This window comes from Leptodactylus fuscus, chromosome 5 (genome assembly GCF_031893055.1).
Source record: "Leptodactylus fuscus isolate aLepFus1 chromosome 5, aLepFus1.hap2, whole genome shotgun sequence".
In the NCBI taxonomy this organism is placed as follows: Eukaryota; Metazoa; Chordata; class Amphibia; order Anura; family Leptodactylidae; genus Leptodactylus; species Leptodactylus fuscus.
Window position 1 is genome coordinate 10,367,878 of NC_134269.1, and position 25,146 is coordinate 10,393,023.

Below are 25,146 nucleotides of genomic sequence, written 5' to 3' on the forward strand. Positions count from 1 at the left end.
CAGTACAGGATAATACACACAGTGATGTCACAGTACAGGATAATACACACAGTGATGTCACAGTACAGGGATAATACACACAGTGATGTCACAGTACAGGATAATACACACAGTGATGTCACAGTACAGGATAATACACACAGTGATGTCACAGTACAGGATAATACACACAGTGATGTCACAGTACAGAGATAATACACACAGTGATGTCACAGTACAGAGATAATACACACAGTGATGTCACAGTACAGGGATAATACACACAGTGATGTCACAGTACAGAGATAATACACACAGTGATGTCACAGTACAGGGATAATACACACAGTGATGTCACAGTACAGGGGTAATACACACAGTGATGTCACAGTACAGGGATAATACACACAGTGATGTCACAGTACAGGATAATACACACAGTGATGTCACAGTACAGAGATAATACACACAGTGATGTCACAGTACAGGGATAATACACACAGTGATGTCACAGTACAGGGATAATACACACAGTGATGTCACAGTACAGGGGTAATACACACAGTGATGTCACAGTACAGAGATAATACACACAGTGATGTCACAGTACAGGATAATACACACAGTGATGTCACAGTACAGAGATAATACACACAGTGATGTCACAGTACAGGATAATACACACAGTGATGTCACAGTACAGAGATAATACACACAGTGATGTCACAGTACAGAGATAATACACACAGTGATGTCACAGTACTGTCTTGTACTGGGGAAGTGGATTGTTCCTCACAGTGTAGCGTCATGGTTGTGCGGTAAGGATCGCCCCCTCTGACAGTACAGTGCTATGGACCGGTATTGTCAGGAGGGGCGCTCCTCACAGCCCAGCTAGATTGGGCTATGTCCGGTGCAAAGGAGCTTCACGATCACAGGGGCGGAGCTAAGACTACCTCTCATTAATTATCGTTAAATGTAGACTGGTTGTTGCTATTTGGTGAAGTGGTGTCATTTTTGGGTCCTGTGGACATAGCGATAAACCCAGGGATGACCTTACAAGACAGCAGGGAATTCTGGGAGGAGTTACCCTTTAAATCCATCCATCCCTCTGTCTATCGTATTTACATAGTTAGTACAGTTGAAAAAAGACAAATGTCCATCACGTTCACCAGAGAATGGGACAGGCCACAGTGACTGTAACCATCAATGCCGCTCTTTCTCTAAAAGGAAAAAAATAGCATCTAAGCCTTCAGCTGTGGCTGCTGTGACCAACTCATGGGGTAGGCTATTCCACAGATTCACAGTCCTTACAGTAAAGATATCTATCTATCTATCTATTATCTATCTACAGTGTTGGCCAAAAGTATTGTCCCCCCTGCAGTCCTGTCAGATAATCCTCGGTGTCCCCCAGACAATGATTACACAGCACAAACTCTTATATAGTATATAAGTGACACAGGGTATATACAGTATAAGTATCGCCCCCTGCAGTTCTGTCAGATAATCCTCGGTGTCCCCCAGATAATGATTACAAGCACAAACTCTTTGGTAATATCTTCATTTATTTTTCTTGCAATGAAAAAACACAAAAGAGAATGAAAAAAAAGTCACATCATTGATCATTTTACACAAAACTCCAGAACTGGTGCGGACAGAAGTATTGGCGCCCTCAGCCTAATACTTGGTAGCACAACCTTTAGACACAATAACTGCGCACAACCGCTTCCGCTAACCAGCAATGAGTTTCTTACAAGGCTCTGCTGGAATCTTAGACCATTCTTCTTTGGCAAACTGCTCGCGGTCCCCCCTGAGATGTGAAGGGGGCCTTCTCCAAACTGCCACCAAGAGATCTCTCCTCCCCCTCCCCCACAGGTGTTCTATGGGATTCAGGTCTGGACTCATTGCTGCCACTTTACAAGTCTCCAGGGCTTTCTCTCACCACCATTCTCTAGTGCTGACCTGAAGTGTGTTTTGGGTCCTTGTCCTGCTGGAAGAGCCCTGACCTCTGAGGGAGACCCAGCTTTCTCACACTGGGCCCTACATGATGCTGCACAATGTGTTGGTCGTCTTCAGACTTCATAATGCCATGCACACGGTCAAGCAGTCCAGTGCCAGAGGCAGCAAAGCAACCCCAAACCATCAGGGACCTCTGCCATGTCTGACTGTAGGGGGCGTCTTCTTTTCTTTGAAGGCCTCTTTTTTTCCTGTAATCTCTATGTTGAGGCCTTTTCCTACTTTTGTCTCATCTGACCAGAGAACATTCTTCCAGAACGGTTTTGGCTTTCTCAGGTAAGTTTTGGCAAACTCCAGCCTGGCTTATGTCTGTGGGTAAGAAGTGGGGTCTTCCGGGGTCTCCTACCATACAGTCCCTTCTCATTCAGACGCTGACGCTGGATAGTACGGGGTGACACTGTTGTACCCTCGGACTGCAGGGCAGCTTGGACTTGTTTGGATGTTAGTCGAGGTTCTTTATCCACCATTCGCACAATCTTGCGGTGAAATCTCTCGTCAATGTTTCTTTTCTGGCCACATCTAGGGAGGTTAGCCACAGTGCCATGAGCTTTACACTTCTACATGACACTGCGCACGGTAGACACAGGAACATTCAGGTCTTTGGAGATGGACTTGTAGCCTTGAGATTGCTCAGGCTTCCTTACAATTTTGCTTCTCAAGTCCTCAGACAGTTCTTTGGTCTTCTTTCTTTTCTCCATGCTCAATGTGGTCACACAAGGACACAGGACAGAGGTGGAGTCAACTTTAATCCATTTCAACTGGCTGCAAGTGTGATTTAGTTATTGCCACCACCTGTTAGGTGCTTCAGGTAAGTAACAGGTGCTGTTAATTACAAAAATTAGAGAAGCATCACATGATTTTTCAAACACTGCCAATACTTTTGTCCACCCCCTTTTTATGTTTGCTGTGGAATTATATTCAATTTGGCTTTTTGACAATTCTTTTTGTGGTTTTCTATTGAAGACAAATTAAATGAAGATAATACCAAAGAATTTGTGATTGCAATCATTATCTGGAAGGACACGAGTATTATCTGACAGAATTACAGGGGTGCCAATACTTTTGGCCAACACTGTAGGAATCTATCTATCTATCTATCTATCTATCTATCTATCTATCTATCTATCTCCTATCTATCTATCTATCTCCTATCTATCTATCTATCTCCTATCTATCTATCTATCTCCTATCTATCTATCTATCTATCTATCTATCTATCTATCTATCTATCTCCTATCTATCTATCTATCTATCTATCTATCTCCTATCTATCTATCTATCTATCTATCTATCTATCTCCTATCTATCTATCTATCTATCTATCTATCTATCTATCTCCTATCTATCTATCTATCTATCTATCTATCTATCTATCTATCTTCTATCTATCTATCTATCTATCTATCTATCTATCTATCTCCTATCTATCTATCTATCTATCTATCTATCTATCTTCTATCTATCTATCTATCTATCTATCTCCTATCTATCTATCTATCTATCTATCTATCTATCTATCTTCTATCTATCTATCTATCTATCTATCTATCTATCTCCTATCTATCTATCTATCTATCTATCTATCTATCTCCTATCTATCTATCTATCTATCTATCTATCTATCTATCTATCTTCTATCTATCTATCTATCTATCTATCTATCTATCTCCTATCTATCTATCTATCTATCTATCTATCTATCTCCTATCTATCTATCTATCTATCTATCTCCTATCTATCTATCTATCTTCTATCTATCTATCTATCTATCTATCTATCTATCTATCTCCTATCTATCTATCTATCTATCTATCTCCTATCTATCTATCTATCTATCTATCTATCTATCTATCTATCTCCTATCTATCTATCTATCTATCTATCTATCTCCTATCTATCTATCTATCTATCTATCTATCTATCTATCTCCTATCTATCTATCTATCTATCTATCTCCTATCTATCTATCTATCTATCTATCTCCTATCTATCTATCTATCTATCTATCTCCTATCTATCTTCTATCTATCTATCTATCTATCTATCTATCTATCTCCTATCTATCTATCTATCTATCTATCTATCTATCTATCTCCTATCTATCTATCTATCTATCTATCTATCTATCTATCTATCTATCGGGATCATCTGGTGGGATCAGGATGGGGCCCTGTCCTTGCTTCCTGGTGATATTTGGGTGCCCCAGCAGTCGGACCCCTCTGATCCTGTGTATTGGGTTAAGTATCTGGAGTGCCCCATTCCCTCTATGAGGGCAGGTAGTGATCCTGTTGTGGGGGGCACATACGTATTCCCTCTCGTGTAGGCTTTGTCTCCTCACTAGTTAAACCTCTGCACGTAGGATAATGTCGGCTGATCTGGCGCTCCTGTAATTCTGCGGCCCCTCGCTCGCGCAGCGCTCTCCCATTACAGCAATTACAGCCATTTCTCTCCTCGCCACGCACAGTGGGTCGGGGACATTTTCCTGTAATTCTCAGAAACATTTCAGCACTAATGTTGGGGACTGAAATTTCAGACTTTTTTTCTTACATTTACATCTGGATTTTCAAAGAGCGTTAATGAAATAATAGTCCTAAGGAGCGGCGGGCGACAGAGCGGACACCTACTGCCATCCCCTGCCTGGCACACCTGCACAAAGCCCCCAGCAGACCCTTATTCTGGTCTGGGGGACTACAACTCTACAAAGTGATCAGTGGGGGGGCTAGTTAACTCTTTACTGACAGGGGGTGAGGGGCACGGGATGTTATTGGGTATGCACCTTTAAGTGGTTCACGTGGTATATACACCACTAGGTGGCATCACACTGGGATAATGCATGGTCATTGCTGTATATATATATATATATATATATATATATATATATATATATATATATATATATATACATACACTACCACTAGGTAGCAGCACATTGGGATGATCCTTGGTTATTGCTATATATACTCTACCACTAGGTGGCAGCACACAGAGATGTCTATGTAGTGTCTGCCATTGCTGTGGCCCAGATATTGTGGGTGTAGACTAGCAGCGGGTGTGTTGCCGGGTCACTCCCCCTGTGGACGCTGTGTCGCGGTGCTCGCTGTCCAGCGCCACACCAGTTTGGTTGCTGTGACTAGTGGGCTTATACTCCTTGATCAATCTGTAGACTAAGAACCTTGTGCTCAGTATTGTAGATTTTGCTGAGATGAATGTATAATATTGGGGGTCACTGTGAGCACAGAGATAGGCTCCTCCCAGAATCCTGAGGCATGATGGGAAGGATCTTTAGAATAATAAAAAAATATTAGAAGTTTTAGTAAATGACACGTCTTCATCATGTGACCCAGGAGAGATGACGTCGGGTTAATATCAGTAGAGAATGGAGTTGCCCTTTAAGTGAATACATGTGTGAGCCCTGTACCTGTGTTCAGACGGCGCCGCTTATCTCCATGTAGTTCACTCAGTGTTTATTGTTCTAGTCTGAACTACCAGGGAATATCTGGGCACAGGAGCCGAAACGTCCTGGGGTACGTGGGCACACTGGCGAGTCCTGGCAGCTGCCGCAGTACATGAGTCAGTACTGGAAAATACACAGCGGCCAATGATGGGGCGTATATACCTCCTGACTGTGGGGGCCCCGTGTAGTGTTGTCCTGCTTAACCCATTCATTCCCACCTATGACACCCTGCATGGGGTGGGGCAGACTCATAGCTCCCTTCTGTATCGCCCTATAGGAGGAGGAGCAGACTCATAGCTCCCTTCTGTCTGTATCACCCTATAGGAGGAGGGGCAGACTCATAGCTCCCTTCTGTATCACCCTATAGGAGGAGGAGCAGACTCATAGCTCCCTTCTGTATCACCCTATAGGAGGAGGGGCAGACATAGCTCCCTTCTGTCTGTACCACCCTATAGGAGGAGGAGCAGACTCATAGCTCCCTTCTGTCTGTGTCACCCTATAGGAGGAGGGGCAGACTCATAGCTCCCTTCTGTATCACCCTATAGGAGGAGGGGCAGACTCATAGCTCCCTTCTGTATCACCCTATAGGAGGAGGGGCAGACTCATAGCTCCCTTCTGTATTACCCTATAGGAGGAGGGGCAGACTCATAGCTCCCTTCTGTATCACCCTATAGGAGGAGGGGCAGACTCATAGCTCCCTTCTGTATCACCCTATAGGAGGAGGGGCAGACTCATAGATCCCTTCTGTCTGTACCACCCTATAGGAGGAGGAGCAGACTCATAGCTCCCTTCTGTCTGTGTCACCCTATAGGAGGAGGGGCAGACTCATAGCTCCCTTCTGTATTACCCTATAGGAGGAGGGGCAGACTCATAGCTCCCTTCTGTATCACCCTATAGGAGGAGGGGCAAACTCATAGCTCCCTTCTGTATCACCCTATAGGAGGAGGGGCAGACTCATAGCTCCCTTCTGTATCGCCCTATAGGAGGAGGGGCAGACTCATAGCTCCCTTCTGTATCACCCTATAGGAGGAGGGGCAGACTCATAGCTCCCTTCTGTATCACCCTATAGGAGGAGGCGCAGACTCATAGCTCCCTTCTGTATCACCCTATAGGAGGAGGCGCAGACTCATAGCTCCCTTCTGTATCACCCTATAGGAGGAGGCGCAGACTCATAGCTTCCTTCTGTATCACCCTATAGGAGGAGGGGCAGACTCATAGCTCCCTTCTGTATCACCCTATAGGAGGAGGGGCAGACTCATAGCTCCCTTCTGTATCACCCTATAGGAGGAGGGGCAGACTCATAGCTCCCTTCTGTATCACCCTATAGGGGGAGGGGCAGACTCATAGCTCCCTTCTGTATCACCCTATAGGGGGAGGGGCAGACTCATAGCTCACATACAGCCTGCACCCCATTCCCCCCTCTTGCTCACACATATTCTCTTCTCTCCTCCAGTCGGGCCCCTTTCCATTAACAATATGTATAGTGGTCGGAAAACAAGGCTTTCCCCAACCAGTACCATGGAGGTTTTGGGCCCCGGCCGTTTCCAGCTGGCTGGGGACTCCGTACCCCTTCTGAGCCCGATGCTGGTCACACCCCTTGCGACCACGATCATTATGTCACTGTTATTTGCACCTGCCTAACCTGTTGATTATTTCTCTAGGACTGGTGTGTGAATTATGGCAGACACAGACGTTATCCGTGCGTCGCCTGAGCTTCGCCCTGTGGACTATTCAGATCAGTTGCCAATGAGAGATGCAAAGGACCCTCCTGGGGGCGGTAACTATGAGGATGGTGGTAAGTCTATATCCTATATGACTATATATAATATGAGGAGTATCTAAGTCACTATACTCTATGACTGTATATAATATGAGGTCATAAGTCACTATCCTACATGTATGTATATAATATGAGGTAAGCCACTATCCTACATGTATGTACAGTGTTGGCCAAAAGTTTTGGCACCCCTGCAATTCTGTCAGATAATACTCTTTTCTTCCAGATAATGATTGCAATCACAAATTCTTTGGTATTATCTTCATTTAATTTGTCTTCAATGGAAAACCACAAAAAGAATTGTCAAAAAGCCAAATTGGATATAATTCCACAGCAAACATAAAAAGGGGGTGGACAAAAGTATTGGCACTGTTTGAAAAATCATGTGATGCTTCTCTAATTTGTGTAATTAACAGCACCTGTTACTTACCTGAGGCACCTAACAGGTGGTGGCAATAACTAAATCACACTTGCAGCCAGTTGAAATGGATTAAAGTTGACTCAACCTCTGTCCTGTGTCCTTGTGTGACCACATTGAGCATGGAGAAAAGAAAGAAGACCAAAGAACTGTCTGAGGACTTGAGAAGCAAAATTGTGAGGAAGCATGAGCAATCTCAAGGCTACAAGTCCATCTCCAAAGCCCTGAATGTTCCTGTGTCTACCGTGCGCAGTGTCATCAAGAAGTGTAAAGCCCATGGCCCTGTGGCTAACCTCCCGAGATGTGGACGCAAAAGAAACATTGACGAGAGATTTCACCGCAAGATTGTGCGAATGGTGGATAAAGAACCTCGACTAACATCCAAACAAGTCCAAGCTGCCCTGCAGTCCGAGGGTACAACAGTGTCACCCCGTACTATCCAGTGTCAGCGTCTGAATGAGAAGGGACTGTATGGTAGGAGACCCAGGAAGACCCCACTTCTTACCCACAGACAGAAGCCAGGCTGGAGTTTGCCAAAACTTACCTGAGAAAGCCAAAACCGTTCTGGAAGAATGTTCTCTGGTCAGAGGAGACAAAAGTAGGAAAAGGCCTCAACATAGAGTTTACAGGGAAAAAGAGGCCTTCAAAGAGAAGAAGACGCCCCCTACAGTCAGACATGGCGGAGGTCCCTGATGGTTTGGGGTTGCTTTGCTGCCTCTGGCACTGGACTGCTTAACCATGTGCATGGCATTATGAAGTCTGAAGACGACCAACACATTGCGCAGCATCATGTAGGGCCCAGTGTGAGAAAGCCGGGTCTCCCTCAGAGGTCAGGGCTCTTCCAGCAGGACAATGACCCAAAACACACTTCAGGTCAGCACTAGAAAATGGTGGAGAGAGAAAGCCCTGGAGACTTGTAAAGTGGCAGCAATGAGTCCAGCCCTGAATCCCATAGAACACCTGTGGGGGAGGGGGAGGAGAGATCTCTTGGTAGCAGTTTGGAGAAGGCCCCCTTCACATCTCAGGGGGGACCGCGAGCAGTTTGCCAAAGAAGAATGGTCTAAGATTCCAGCAGAGCCTTGTAAGAAACTCATTGCTGGTTAGCGGAAGCGGTTGTGCGCAGTTATTGTGTCTAAAGGTTGTGCTACCAAGTATTAGGCTGAGGGCGCCAATACTTCTGTCCGCACCAGTTCTGGAGTTTTGTGTAAAATGATCAATGATGTGACTTTTTTTTCATTCTCTTTTGTGTTTTTTCATTGCAAGCAAAATAAATGAAGATATTACCAAAGAGTTTGTGCTTGTAATCATTATCTCCAAGAACACGAGTATTATCTGACAGAACTGCAGGGGGGCCAATACTTTTGGCCAACACTGTGTATATGTGTGTATATAATAGGAGGTAAGTCACTAGTGATGAGTTGGGATCACCGCTCACTACTGATCTTGTCTTGTGATATATTGAGATATCATCCAGATCAGTGGTATTATCCATCATGTGATCACACTTACATGGTTTTCACTTTCCACTGTTTACAGAAGATGCAGAACACGCCTCGTCCTTCTCATGTGCCGCAGTCCAGGAACATCTAGATCTGGTACGTACATGACTGAGGCGCGGAACACTGCTGTATGCCACCCAACAATATCCCCCTTCACTATGACATAAGAGAACCAACCTATCAATATTGTTTGTTGTATGTGACATGTTCAGCTGTCAGGATGATGTATGTGACTTGTTATGATATCAGGATGATGTATGTGACATGTTATGATATCAGGATGATGTATATGACATGTTATGATATCAGGATGATGTATATGACATGTTATGATATCAGGATGATGTATGTGACATGTTCTGGCATCAGGATGACGTCACGTTTGTGATGTCAGGATGATTTGTGTGACGTGTTCTGATATCAGTATGATGCACATGTGTGAGGTATGATTTATGTATGTGATGGTGACTTTCCAGTGATAGTACATGTGTGGGACGTGTCGCCGGCGGCTTCTGCTGATGCCGTGCTTGTTCTAGGCGATGATCTGAGCGGTCGGGGGGATTGGACGTTGCATCTGGTTCGTGTTTTTTCCTTCACACAACAGATGTTCACTACATGAAGTCATTAGTCTGTGAATGTTCTCGCCGGGAGGCAGCAGAGACAATTCTGCCGAGCTAATCCTCTGCCGGTCTCCTGTGTGTCCTATAATGTGCCCAGCGCCACCAACATCCAGGCATTACATGTAATCACATCATGTCATCTACCTGGAGAGAGCCATTCCTGTGTAATGGGACCTATAATATCTACTCCTGTGTGCCAGGCCATATGATATGAGCTCCTGTGTACCAGGCCATATGATATCAGCTCCTGTGTGCCAGGCCATATGATATGAGCTCCTGTGTACCAGGCCATATGATATCAGCTCCTGTGTGCCAGGCCATATGATATGAGCTCCTGTGTACCAGGCCATATGATATCAGCTGCTGTGTGCCAGGCCATATGATATCAGCTGCTGTGTGCCAGGCCATATGATATCCACTCCTGTGCACCAGGCCATATGATATCAGCTCCTGTGTGCCAGGCCATATGATATCAGCTCCTGTGTGCCAGGCCATATGATATGAGCTCCTGTGTACCAGGCCATATGATATCAGCTCCTGTGTGCCAGGCCATATGATATCAGCTGCTGTGTGCCAGGCCATATGATATCCACTCCTGTGCACCAGGCCATATGATATCAGCTCCTGTGCACCAGGCTATATGATATCAGCTCCTGTGCACCAGGCCATATGATATCCACTCCTGTGCACCAGGCCATATGATATCAGCTCCTGTGTGCCAGGCTATATGATATCAGCTCCTGTGTGCCAGGCCATATGATATCAGCTCCTGTGTACCAGGCCATATGATATCAGCTCCTGTGTGCCAGGCTATATGATATCAGCTCCTGTGTGCCAGGCCATATGATATCAGCTGCTGTGTGCCAGGCCATATGATATCCACTCCTGTGCGCCAGGCCATATGATATCAGCTCCTGTGTACCAGGCCATATGATATCAGCTGCTGTGTGCCAGGCCATATGATATCAGCTGCTGTGTGCCAGGCCATATGATATCCACTCCTGTGCACCAGGCCATATGATATCAGCTCCTGTGTGCCAGGCCATATGATATCAGCTCCTGTGTGCCAGGCCATATGATATGAGCTCCTGTGTACCAGGCCATATGATATCAGCTCCTGTGTGCCAGGCCATATGATATCAGCTGCTGTGTGCCAGGCCATATGATATCCACTCCTGTGCGCCAGGCCATATGATATCAGCTCCTGTGTACCAGGCCATATGATATCAGCTCCTGTGCACCAGGCCATATGATATCAGCTCCTGTGTGCCAGGCTATATGATATCAGCTCCTGTGTGCCAGGCCATATGATATCAGCTCCTGTGTGCCAGGCTATATGATATCAGCTCCTGTGTGCCAGGCCATATGATATCAGCTCCTGTGTACCAGGCCATATGATATCAGCTCCTGTGTGCCAGGCTATATGATATCAGCTCCTGTGTGCCAGGCTATATGATATCAGCTCCTGTGTGCCAGGCTATATGATATCAGCTCCTGTGTGCCAGGCTATATGATATCAGCTCCTGTGTGCCAGGCCATATGATATCAGCTCCTGTGTGCCAGGCTATATGATATCAGCTCCTGTGTGCCAGGCTATATGATATCAGCTCCTGTGTGCCAGGCCATATGATATCAGCTCCTGTGTGCCAGGCTATATGATATCAGCTCCTGTGCACCAGGCCATATGATATCAGCTCCTGTGTGCCAGGCTATATGATATCAGCTCCTGTGTGCCAGGCTATATGATATCAGCTGCTGTGTGCCAGGCCATATGATATCCACTCCTGTGCACCAGGCCATATGATATCAGCTCCTGTGCACCAGGCCATATGATATCAGCTCCTGTGTGCCAGGCTATATGATATCAGCTCCTGTGTGCCAGGCCATATGATATCAGCTCCTGTGTACCAGGCCATATGATATCAGCTCCTGTGTGCCAGGCCATATGATATCAGCTCCTGTGTGCCAGGCTATATGATATCAGCTCCTGTGTGCCAGGCCATATGATATCAGCTGCTGTGTGCCAGGCCATATGATATCCACTCCTGTGCACCAGGCCATATGATATCAGCTCCTGTGTACCAGGCCATATGATATCAGCTGCTGTGTGCCAGGCCATATGATATCCACTCCTGTGCACCAGGCCATATGATATCAGCTCCTGTGTGCCAGGCCATATGATATCAGCTCCTGTGTGCCAGGCTATATGATATCAGCTCCTGTGTGCCAGGCCATATGATATCAGCTGCTGTGTGCCAGGCCATATGATATCCACTCCTGTGCACCAGGCTATATGATATCAGCTCCTGTGTACCAGGCCATATGATATCAGCTGCTGTGTGCCAGGCTATATGATATCTGCTCCTGTGTACCAGGATATAGGATATAATCTCCTATGTGCTGTGTATCATATCAATTCCTGTATACCAGGCCGTAGGGAATCTATTCCTGTGTACTGGGATATATGATATCAACTCCTGTATACTGGATTATAATACTTCTTATACTATTTCTGTATAGTACTACTAATACTTGATGTAATATCTCTGTTTAACAGTACTTATACTCCATGTATTATCTCTGTATAATACTTCTTATTCTCCATGTCATATCTCTACGTAACACTCTTTATACTCTATGTAATATCTCTAGATAATGTTCCTCATATTCCATGTAATATCTCTGTATAATACTCTTTATATTCAATGTAATATTTCTGTATAATATGTCTTATACTCCAGGTAACACTTCTGTATATTACTCTATACTACATGTAATATCTCTGTATAATACTCCTTATATGCCATGTCACATATTTATATAATGTACAGAACACCATGGGATTAATATAATAATGTACAACAGCATGGGATTAATATAATAATGTACAGAACACCATGGGATTAATATAATAACATTCAGAGCATCATGGAATTAATGGTGCTCTATAAATAAATAAATAAATAATAATAATAATAATAATAACAACAACTATCTATATACTAGGTATCACCTCTGTATACTATGTGTCACCTCTGTATACTAGGTATCACTTCTGTATACTATGTGTCACCTCTGTATACTATGTGTCACCTCTGTATACTAGGTATCACTTCTGTATACTACATGTCACCTCTGTATACTAGGTATCACCTCTGTATACTAGGTATCACCTCTGTATACTACATGTCACCTCTGTATACTACGTGTCACCTCTGTATACTAGGTATCACCTTGGTGTACTACGTGTCACCTCTGTATACTAGGTATCACCTCTGTATACTACGTGTCACATCTGTATACTGGGTATCACCTCTGTATACTCCCCCTGATGTATTGTATGACTCTGCCGACCTCTCATATCTCCTTTTTGCCTTTTTCCCACTTCAGAAACCAAACATAAAGCAGAAGATGGTTCTGAGCCGGCTGACCGCTGACATGTGGACGGACGAGCTGGATGGGGCCTTGGAGCGTTTTGCATCAGACGTCACGCAGGAGACCCTGTCTGTATATTTTGACCCTCACAGTGGTCTACACGTAGAGCCCAATATGCCAGCACAGGTGGGTCACATCTCCCGCTGTCGTCTATGCGTCACATGATCATGTATTAACCGGAGGCCTCCATATACATTGTCTTCCAGGAGGTGGAGCAGTTGATGTACTTCATCAGGAAGGAGCGGGTCCCGCTAACCCCTGAGAACCTGGAGGACAACCTGCAGTTCGGATCAGTTCGGGGGTCCTACATAGTATCACTGCTCAGGCTCATGAATGGCATCTATGCCCCCTACATCTTCAGTGATGACAGCTGGCCCGAAAGCATCCGCAACGACTTCTTGGCTCATGTCCACCGCTTTTTGGCAACGCTGACAGGTAGCCCATAACTGAGGGAGTGAACAATATGGGGAATAGGGACAGACCCCTTACATTTGGGTGTCACAAAGCACCGCAGCACGGTCACTCCCAGCACTTGTGTGTATGGACTGTATGAACTGTGTTCTGTGTAACCTGAGGAACATTCTAGGCATTATCTGACCTCTTCTTCTACCATCAGACACCAGGTATAAGCTGCAGGGACATACCGTCCTCTACATCCCCATCGAAGCCATGAACCTAAAGGCTGCGGAGGCTGTGCATGACAAGGAGCTGGTGCAGAGGCTGGAGAGTAAGTATATGTATGTAGATAGATAGATAGATAGATAGATAGGAGATAGATAGATAGATAGATAGATAGGAGAACAATACATATGCGTTCCTGACCCTTCCTCCTCCTTCCTCACAGCCGCCATGGTGCACTGGACTCGTCAGATCAAGGAGGTCCTGAGTGCGCAGGAGGCGGTGGAGGTGCGAGAGAGCTCAGGACCTCTCGAAGAGATTGAGTTTTGGAGAGACCGCTGTGCCGACCTGTCAGGCATCAGCACACAGCTGGACAAGCCGGGGGTCAAACACATCGAGCTCATCCTCCAGCTGGCAAAGTCTTCATATATAGGGCCATTTCAGAAGCTGTCAAAGCAGATCCAGGTGAGAGCCGGGCCCGCCATTATTGTCAGGGGAACAGAATCACTCAGGTCTTGCAGTTTGTATCCAGATTATATAATGCATAAGACACCAGCTTAGTCCTGGCCCCGGGGCTGGCTGCAGGTCCTGAGCTTCGTGTCTGCGTACCTCCATTGGTCTGGTCTGGGGCTGGCTGCAGGTCCTGAGCTTCGTGTCTGCGTACCTCCATTGGTCTGGTCTGGGGCTGGCTGCAGATCCTGAGCCTCATCTTCTCTCTGCCTGTCACCAGTGACCCGGCCCAGGGCCTAACAGATTTAGCTGGGGGACATCCGGCCTTGTGGCCATGTCGATGTGTGATCTTGATCTGCACTATATGATGGATGTGTTTTTTTGTCTCCCAGGATGGTTCCGTCCAGGCTCAGTCTAATCTAAGTTTCCTGTCTCTTCTGAAACAACCATTCGAGGAGATGATGTCTCTCAAGATCAAGGAGATTCCTGACAAACTTCCTCTTCTTCTCAGCTTGGTCCGCATCATCTGGGTCAACTCACCCCACTATAATACCCGGGAACGCCTTACCTCACTGTTCCGGAAGGTAAGAGGCAGAGACCAATAGTTGCCTAGCCTATGTATACACACCCCAAGTCACCTGATCTGCTGTATACCCAGTGCTGTATCCTGGAGGCCAGGGATCAGGTCACTGGTTTCCAGTGGTGTGGATGTGGCCTATAGTCTATAGGTGACCATATAGGTGTCCATATAATGTCTGCTCCTTGTCTCTACAGATAAGTAATGAGTTAATTAGACTGTGCAGCCGAGAAATCTCTCTAGATCGGATCTTTGATGGTTACATCACATCCAGTCGCCAAGTGTTACAGGACTGTATACAATGCTGCACAGCATGGAAGGAGCAGTATATGAGGGCCGCACAGGTCCACCACAGGTATGCCCAATCACACAGCTCATGCCAATGTCATGGTTATGTACCCTAAAGGATCAGGGGTCCTTAGTTTGGGCCCATCTCCTATTTACTACAAAGCTAAAATCTCTCATTGTATACAATATATGAGTAAAAACCTATAAGTCAATAATGCAGCCCTATACTGTACCTAATAAATAAAGGTGCTATCTAATAATCCCACCATACATTATATATATGGATAGTTATCAAATAATACCAGTAAATAATACTACCATACAGTGAATAAGTATTACCTCCATACTATGTATATAGACCAGTATTATACCGTACATAGCCCAGATATTACTGCCACACCCTGATCTGCCATTACATAGGAATAAGTAATATCACCATATAGGCATTACATATTACCTACATACTGTCTCTGAGCAAGTATCAGCCTGTCATTATCCTGTACCCAAGTGTCAGCCTGTCATTATCCTGTACCCAAGTATCAGTCTGTCATTATCCTGTACCCCAAGTATCAGCCTGTCATTATCCTGTACCCCAAGTATCAGCCTGTCATTATCCTGTACCCCGAGTATCAGCCTGTCATTATCCTGTACCCAAGTGTCAGCCTGTCATTATCCTGTACCCAAGTGTCAGCCTGTCATTATCCTGTACCCCAAGTGTCAGCCTGTCATTATCCTGTACCCCGAGTGTCAGCCTGTCATTATCCTGTACCCCGAGTGTCAGCCTGTCATTATCCTGTACCCCGAGTATCAGCCTGTCATTATCCTGTACCCCAAGTATCAGCCTGTCATTATCCTGTACCCCAAGTATCAGCCTGTCATTATCCTGTACCCCAAGTATCAGCCTGTCATTATCCTGTACCCCAAGTATCAGCCTGTCATTATCCTGTACCCCGAGTATCAGCCTGTCATTATCCTGTACCCCGAGTATCAGCCTGTCATTATCCTGTACCCCGAGTATCAGCCTGTCATTATCCTGTACCCCAAGTATCAGCCTGTCATTATCCTGTACCCCGAGTATCAGCCTGTCATTATCCTGTACCCCGAGTATCAGCCTGTCATTATCCTGTACCCCAAGTATCAGCCTGTCATTATCCTGTACCCCAAGTATCAGCCTGTCATTATCCTGTACCCCAAGTATCAGCCTGTCATTATCCTGTACCCCAAGTATCAGCCTGTCATTATCCTGTACCCCAAGTATCAGCCTGTCATTATCCTGTACCCCAAGTGTCAGCCTGTCATTATCCTGTACCCCAAGTGTCAGCCTGTCATTATCCTGTACCCCAAGTGTCATCTCTTGTGTGTCTGGTGCAGTCCTATCACAGTAAAGGACCCGTCTAATGTCGGGGGTTACGTTCATTGCTGCAGCTCTGATATTAGTTTCCTCTCTGCCGCTGACCTCTCGCCGGTCTTCCTCCTCTCACCAGCCCTCCATGTTTCAGCAGTCTGTCTTTATTGTATTATTTTTGGCATGTTGTTTATTGACATTCGCAGGTATGGGGCCGCCTGATTAGAGGGTATTTATTATGTACAGCTCTGGCAGCTCCCGCTGGATGCTTAGTATGCTATTCTGTTATGTAGTCCAGTACACTGAGCCTCATGTAACTGCACCATTGTATACACTGATCGATCCCACTTACTGCAGAGTGATTCATTCCACAGGTTCTCCAAGGTTGGATGGGTCCTGGACCAAACAAGCATCTTTGCTCAAGTGGATGCCTTTATACAGCGCTGCAGAGATCTACTGGAGGTACCGAAAATATGGGTGATACAGAAGGGAGCTATGAGTTTGCCCCTCCTCCTATAGGGTGATACAGAAGGGAGCTATGAGTTTGCCCCTCCTCCTATAGGGTGATACAGACAGAAGGGAGCTATGAGTCTGCTCCTCCTCCTATAGGGTGATACAGACAGAAGGGAGCTATGAGTCTGCTCCTCCTCCTATAGGGTGATACAGAAGGGAGCTATGAGTCTGCCCCTCCTCCTATAGGGCGATACAGAAGGGAGCTATGAGTCTGCCCCTCCTCCTATAGGGTGATACAGAAGGGAGCTATGAGTCTGCCCCTCCTCCTATAGAGTGATACAGAAGGGAGCTATGAGTCTGCCCCTCCTCCTATAGGGTGATACAGAAGGGAGCTATGAGTCTGCTCCTCCTCCTATAGGATGATACAGAAGGGAGCTATGAGTCTGCCCCTCCTCCTATAGGGTGATACAGACAGAAGGGAGCTATGAGTCTGCTCCTCCTCCTATAGGGTGATACAGAAGGGAGCTATGAGTCTGCTCCTCCTCCTATAGGATGATACAGAAGGGAGCTATGAGTCTGCCCCTCCTCCTATAGGGTGATACAGAAGGGAGCTATGAGTCTGCTCCTCCTCCTATAGGATGATACAGAAGGGAGCTATGAGTCTGCCCCTCCTCCTATAGGGTGATACAGAAGGGAGCTATGAGTCTGCCCCTCCTCCTATAGGGTGATACAGAAGGGAGCTATGAGTCTGCCCCTCCTCCTATAGAGTGATACAGAAGGGAGCTATGAGTCTGCCCCTCCTCCTATAGGGTGATACAGAAGGGAGCTATGAGTCTGCCCCTCCTCCTATAGGGTGATACAGAAGGGAGCTATGAGTCTGCTCCTCCTCCTATAGGATGATACAGAAGGGAGCTATGAGTCTGCCCCTCCTCCTATAGGGTGATACAGAAGGGAGCTATGAGTCTGCTCCTCCTCCTATAGGATGATACAGAAGGGAGCTATGAGTCTGCCCCTCCTCCTATAGGGTGATACAGAAGGGAGCTATGAGTCTGCCCTCCTCCTATAGGGTGATACAGAAGGGAGCTATGAGTCTGCCCCTCCTCCTATAGGGTGATACAGAAGGGAGCTATGAGTCTGCCCCTCCTCCTATAGGGTGATACAGAAGGGAGCTATGAGTCTGCCCCTCCTCCTATAGAGTGATACAGAAGGGAGCTATGAGTCTGCCCCTCCTCCTATAGGGTGATACAGAAGGGAGCTATGAGTCTGCTCCTCCTCCTATAGGATGATACAGAAGGGAGCTATGAGTCTGCCCCTCCTCCTATAGGGTGATACAGACAGAAGGGAGCTATGAGTCTGCCCCTCCTCCTATAGGGTGATACAGACAGAAGGGAGCTATGAGTCTGCCCCTCCTCCTATAGGGTGATACAGAAGGGAGCTATGAGTCTGCCCCTCCTCCTATAGGGTGATACAGAAGGGAGCTATGAGTCTGCCCCTCCTCCTATAGGGTGATACAGAAGGGAGCTATGAGTCTGCTCCTCCTCCTATAGGGTGATACAGACAGAAGGGAGCTATGAGTCTGCTCCTCCTCCTATAGGGTGATACAGAAGGGAGCTATGAGTCTGCCCCTCCTCCTATAGGGTGATACAGAAGGGAGCTATGAGTCTGCTCCTCCTCCTATAGGGTGATACAGAAGGGAGCTATGAGTCTGCCCCTGCTCCTATAGGGTGATACAGAAGGGAGCTATGAGTCTGCTCCTCCTCCTATAGGGTGATACAGAAGGGAGCTATGAGTCTGCCCCTCCTCCTATAGGGTGATACAGACAGAAGGAAGCTATGAGTCTGCCCCTCCTCCTATAGGGTGATATAGAAGGGAGCTATGATTCGGCCCCGCCCCTTACAAGGTGATACAGGCCGGAGGATATATTGTGCAGGGTGGCACAGCAGAGCGGTGTGAGTGACAGCTTGTTGATGGGTGGGTTCTGGATGTTCCCGCTGCTGGCAGTTAATAAGCTCGCTGCCTCCCGCCTCACTCCCTATTATAAACCCTATTCATTTGTGCTGCGGGGCGCTGTAGTGGCCGCATTTGCGTGGCATGTTGCTATGGCGATGCAGCCCGTCGCACACATCTAGGCAGGCCGCTCCTGTGGCGTGATGGAGGTCGCTGTAACTCTTTCTCTTCCTGGTTTCTGTGAAACATGAAGGGTTAAAGTAAGAAGCCGTCTGTCATCCCGGGGAGCCGGGGACAGGTCGGGTCCTCCTGGGGATTATATGATTGGTGGAGTTGCATTTTGGCTTTGGCGTCTGACCATAAAGCGGTTGACCTTGTGTCTCGCCGCCGCTGCCGCCTCTGCTCCCTTTAATGGTCAGGCGGTGAAGTCCGGCCAAACACCTCCTCATTATCTGTACTCGGGGAGATTGTGGCTCATACAGAGCAAATAACAGGAGGTGAAATGGGAATTTTGGAAACCACTTTAGAAATCCTTTTAACTCTCTGGGTTCTCGTCTGCTGCTGTCAGCGCTCCTCGCATGTAGTGCCGCAGTGTGCCCATTATTACAGGGGGGGTGCTGTGCGGGATCTATCATGTGGGGGATTTTAATTGTTAAGTCAGAGAGTATTAAGTAAAACCTCTGACGCCCCTTATCGGGAATGGGGAAACGGTCAGGCGTAACCAGCGCCATCTCCGACCGCATCGGGAGTCTCCTGGGTGGCCTAATGTCTTCTTCTTGTCATTGTATTCTAGGTGTGTTTGTGTCAGCAGCAGTTTGGGCGCTGGGAGGATGGAAAGCAAACCCCACTTCCTTGCTTTCCCGGACAGGGCGGCCCCCAAATTACCCGCAGCTTGCTGGAGATCGAAGAGACGTTTCATAAGCAGTTGGCAGATCTAAAGTTGGTGAAGAAAACCATCCTGGACGTGAAGAACACATCATGGCATGATGACTACAACAGGTAAAGCCATGCCCGCTGCTCAGGTTCCTTCATATAACCGCCCACATGTGTTGTACCCCCTACCCCATAGTACACAACACAGAGGTCCCTTCATGTTCGCCAAAGTAGTTCTCACCAATCATCAAGTCCAAGCACTCATCATATGGCATCTCTTCAGATCATCTCCAGTCTTCTCCACTTCTCTTCATGTCTTCTTCCATTGCTTACGTCTCTTCACCAGTGCTCACATTTTCTCTATCAGTCCTCACATCACTTGTATTATTCAGCAGTTCACATATCTCTTCTCAACTATTCCTTCTCTTCTCCACCAGTCCTTACCTCTCTTCTCCACCAGTCCCATACTTCTCTTCTCCACCAGTCCCATACTTCTCTTCTCCACCAGTCCCATACTTCTCTTCTCCACCAGTCCTTACCTCTCTTCTCCACCAGTCCTTACCTCTCTTCTCCACCAGTCTTTACCTCTCTTCTCCACCAGTCCCATACTTCTCTTCTCCACCAGTCCTTACCTCTCTTCTCCACCAGTCTTTACCTCTCTTCTCCACCAGTCCTTACCTCTCTTCTCCACCAGTCCTTACCTCTCTTCTCCACCAGTCCATACTTCTTTTCTCCACCAGTCCCGTATTTCTCTTCTCCACCAGTCCTTATCTCTCTTCTCCACCAGTCCCATACTTCTCTTCTTCACCAGTCCCATACTTCTCTTCTCCACCAGTCTTTACCTCTCTTCTCCACCAGTCCCGTATTTCTCTTCTCCACCAGTCCTTATCTCTCTTCTCCACCAGTCCCATACTTCTCTTCTTCACCAGTCCCATACTTCTCTTCTCCACCAGTCTTTACTTCTCTTCTTCACCAGTCCCATACTTCTCTTCTCCACCAGTCCCATACTTCTCTTCTCCACCAGTCCTTACCTCTCTTGTCTTCAAAAGTCTTTGCCTCTCCTCTCCACCAATTTTTGTATCTCTTCTTGTATCCCTCTTTTCTATACTAATCCTTTCCTCTCTTTTCCACCGGTCCTTACCTCTCTTCTGCACTGGTCTTACCTCTCTTTTCCACTGGCCCTTCTCTTTTCCACCGGTTCTTACCTCTCTTTTCCTCCGGTTCTTACCTCTCTTCTCCACCAGTCCCATACTTCTCTTCTCCACCAGTCCCATACTTCTTTTCTCCGCTAGTCCTGTACCTCTCTTCTCCACCAGTCCTTACCTCTCTTCTCCACCAGTCCCATACTTTTCTTCTCCACCAGTCCTTACCTCTCTTCTTCACCAGTCCCATACTTCTCTTCTCTACCAGTCCTATATTTCTCTTCTACACCAGTCCCATACTTCTCTTCTCCACCAGTCCTTACCTCTCTTGTCTTCAAAAGTCTTCGCCTCTCCTCTCCACCAATTTTTGTATCTCTTCTTTACATTAGTCCTCATCCCTCTTTTCTATACTAATCCGGTCCTTACCTCTCTTTTCCACCGGCCCTTACCTCTCTTTTCCACCGGCCCTTACCTCTCTTTTCCACCAGTCCTTACTTCTCTTCTCCATCGGTCCTTACCTCTCTTTTCCTCCAGTTCTTTCCTCTCTTTTCCTCCGGTCCTTACCCCTGTTTTCCTCCGCTCCTTACCTCTCTTTTCCTCCGGCCCTTACCCCTCTTTTCCTCCGGCCCTTACCCCTCTTTTCCTCCGGCCCTTACCCCTCTTTTCCTCCGGCCCTTACCCCTCTTTTCCTCTGGTCCTTACCTCTCTTTTTCTCCGGTCCTTACCTCTCTTTTCCTCCAGTTCTTTCCTCTCTTTTCCTCCGTTCCTTACCCCTCTTTTCCTCCGGTCCTTACCTCTCTTTTAATCCGGTCCTTAGCCCTCTTTTCCTCCGGTCCTTACCCCTCTTTTCCACCGGTCCTTACCTCTCTTCTGCACCGGTCCTTACCTCTCTTTTCAATTGGCCCTTCTTTTTTCCACCGGCCCTTACCTCTCTTCTCCACCGCTCCTTAACTCTCTTTTCCTCTGGTCCTTACTTCTCTTTTCCTCCGGTTCTTTCCTCTCTTTTCCTCCGGTCCTTACCTCTCTTTTCCGACGGTTCTTACCCCTCTTTTCCTCCGCTCCTTACCTCTCTTTTCCTCCGCTCCTTACCTCTCTTTTCCTCCAGTCCTTACTTCTCTTTTCCTCCGGCCCTTACCCCTCTTTTCCTCCAGTCCTTACTTCTCTTTTCCTCCGGTCCTTACCTCTCTTTTCCTCCAGTTCTTTCCTCTCTTTTCCTCCGCTCCTTACCTCTCTTTTCCTCTGGTCCTTACTTCTCTTTTCCTCCGGTTCTATCCTCTCTTTTCCTCCGGTCCTTACCTCTCTTTTCCTCTGGTCCTTACCTCTCTTTTCCTCTGGTCCTTACCTCTCTTTTCCTCCGGTCCTTACCTCTCTTTTCCTCCGGTTCTTACCCCTCTTTTCCTCCACTCCTTACCTCTCTTTTCCTCCGGTTCTATCCTCTCTTTTCCTCCGGTCCTTACCTCTCTTTTCCTCTGGTCCTTACCTCTCTTTTCCTCTGGTCCTTACCTCTCTTTTCCTCCGGTCCTTACCTCTCTTTTCCTCCGGTTCTTACCCCTCTTTTCCTCCACTCCTTACCTCTCTTTTCCTCCAGTTCTTTCCTCTCTTTTCCTCCGGCCCTTACCCCTCTTTTCCTCTGCTCCTTACCTAATTTTCCTCTGGTCCTTACTTCTCTTTTCCTCCGGTTCTTTCCTCTCTTTTCCTCCGGTCCTTACCCCTCTTTTCCTCTGGTCCTTACCTCTCTTTTCCTCTGGTCCTTACCTCTCTTTTCCTCCGGTCCTTACCTCTCTTTTCCTCTGGTCCTTACCTCTCTTTTCCTCCGGTCCTTACCTCTCTTTTCCTCCAGTCCTTGCCTCTCTTTTCCTCTGGTTCTTTCCTGTCTTTTCTTCCGGTCCTTACTCCTCTTTTCCTCTGGTCCTTACCCCTCTTTTCCTCTGGTCCTTACCTCTCTTTTCCTCCGGTTCTTTCCTCTCTTTTCCTCCGGTCCTTATCCCTCTTTTCCTCCGGTCCTTACCTCTCTTTTCCTCTGGTTCTTTCCTCTCTTTTCCTCCGGTCCTTATCCCTCTTTTCCTTGGGTCCTTACCCCTCTTTTCCTCTGGTCCTTACCTCTCTTTTCCTCTGGTCCTTACCTCTCTTTTCCTCCGGTCCTTACCTCTCTTTTCCTCCGGTCCTTACCTCTCTTTTCCTCCGGTCCTTACCTCTCTTTTCCTCTGGTCCTTACCTCTCTTTTCCTCCGGTCCTTACCTCTCTTTTCCTCCGGTCCTTATCCCTCTTTTCCTCCGGTCCTTACCTCTCTTTTCCTCTGGTTCTTTCCTCTCTTTTCCTCCGGTCCTTACCTCTCTTTTCCTCCGGTCCTTACCTCTCTTTTCCTCCGGTCCTTATCTCTCTTTTCCTCCGGTCCTTATCCCTCTTTTCCTCCGGTCCTTATCCCTCTTTTCCTCCGGTCTTTACCTCTCTTTTCCTCCGGTTCTTTCCTCTCTTCGTCCGGTCCTTATCCCTCTTTTCCTCCGGTCCTTACCTCTCTTTTCCTCCGGTCCTTATCCCTCTTTTCCTCCGGTCCTTTTCCCTCTTTTCCTCCGGTCTTTACCTCTCTTTTCCTCCGGTTCTTTCCTCTCTTCGTCCGGTCCTTATCTCTCTTTTCCACTGGTCCTCACCTCTCTTCCTTTCTTCTCTTCTTCTTACTGTCTGACCACTTGACTGTTTTGCAGATTCCGAGCTTCTGTGAAGGACTTGGAGGTAATGATTCAGAATCTCATTACTACGGCCTTTGAGACAGTGCGTGGAGTGGAGCAGGGTGTGGAGCTGCTGGATATTTTCCACCATTTGTCTGCACGAGAGGTGAGTGCACTGTACTTCTAGACTTCCAGACAAACACATGGACTCCACTATGAAAATATGGATGATTACGTTTGACATGCAAAGCCTAAGTGTCCCCAGTGTGGTTGCCACAAAAGCTTGCATTCGTACAACATGGAAGTCAATGAAAATGGCTCCTAACATGTACATGGACAGCGGAGTCTTACCGTGCTGCACCCTATAATGGGGCCCACTATGCTGGTATCTCATACACCTTGGTATCCTCTCCATTTCTATGTCAGTCGGATATTAACCTCAATGGACACCGTGAAGATTTTACAGCGCGTTTCTTCTCTTTTAGGCTATAAAACGTACATTTGATAAGAAAACGGTCCAAGTCTATGAACTGTTCAAGAATGAGCTCGATCTGGTGAACAAGGAGCTTGGGAAGAAGATCCCTACAGTAGCCCCTCACATGTGCCGCTACGCTGGCCAGGCTCACTGGGCGCGGGCCCTGAAGAGGCGAATCGACAGGCCTATGGAGGTGGCTGACGAGTATTATTCGGTTACCATTTGTATTATCTGCTATCTCTCTTCTCTTAAAGGGGTGGTCACGCAAAAAATAATGAGGAAGTCCTTTCTCTCGCTTCACATTCAACCCGACCGCAGCCAGGCTGATGTGGGCCGGACTGGTGACGGTCGGTGCACCCATTCACTTCAGGGGGGTGGCAGTGGAGATAGTTGAACTACAGCACTCTGCCATCTCTGGCCCCGAAGTGAACGGGAGCGAGCGCATATTAGTAGCATATTAGTAGCGCTTTGGTCAGAACTGGGGTCAGTGACCTCTACCCAAAACAGCTGGAGGACAGTCCAGGAGTAGGTGCCAAAAATCAGCCCGTGGTACCACACCTATGACAGTGGTCACTTGGCGGTTTCCCCATCTTATGAAGTCAGTGTAAAATGAAGTGGGGTGTAATAACCAATAAACCAATACAGGTTGGTGATAGTCAGGGCTTAAACCAATATACATAATATATACTCAATATACACAATATATGCACAATATACACACCAATATACACAATATATACCAATATACACACCAATATGCACAATATACAAACAAATATACACAATATATACCAATATACACAATATACAAACAAATATATACAATATATACCAATATACACACCAATATAACACAATATACACAATATACACACCAATATACACAATATATACCAATATACACACCAATATACACAATATATACCAATACACACCAATATACACAATATACAAACAAATTCAGTATACACAATATATACCAATATACACACCAATATACACAATATATACCAATACACACCAATATACACAATATACAAACAAATATATACCAATATACACACCAATATAACACAATATACACAATATACACACCAATATACACAATATATACCAA

The 25,146-nt window shown here is 46.6% G+C and overlaps 1 protein-coding gene across 1 annotated transcript in view; it reads left to right on the forward strand.

Annotated features, from left to right (window-relative positions):
* Positions 1 to 7,106: 7,106 nt before the first annotated feature.
* Positions 7,107 to 25,146, forward strand: part of DNAH2 (dynein axonemal heavy chain 2) — a 67,025-nt gene continuing 48,985 nt past the window's right edge. The window contains exons 1-12 of the mRNA XM_075272429.1: positions 7,107 to 7,241; positions 9,178 to 9,236; positions 13,151 to 13,321; positions 13,402 to 13,630; positions 13,812 to 13,922; positions 14,040 to 14,278; positions 14,656 to 14,847; positions 15,038 to 15,195; positions 16,848 to 16,935; positions 19,667 to 19,872; positions 23,591 to 23,720; positions 24,040 to 24,222. Of these exons, the coding sequence (XP_075128530.1) occupies positions 7,124 to 7,241; positions 9,178 to 9,236; positions 13,151 to 13,321; positions 13,402 to 13,630; positions 13,812 to 13,922; positions 14,040 to 14,278; positions 14,656 to 14,847; positions 15,038 to 15,195; positions 16,848 to 16,935; positions 19,667 to 19,872; positions 23,591 to 23,720; positions 24,040 to 24,222 (1,884 nt within the window). The 5' untranslated portion in view covers positions 7,107 to 7,123. The remainder of the gene's footprint in view (positions 7,242 to 9,177; positions 9,237 to 13,150; positions 13,322 to 13,401; positions 13,631 to 13,811; positions 13,923 to 14,039; positions 14,279 to 14,655; positions 14,848 to 15,037; positions 15,196 to 16,847; positions 16,936 to 19,666; positions 19,873 to 23,590; positions 23,721 to 24,039; positions 24,223 to 25,146) is intronic.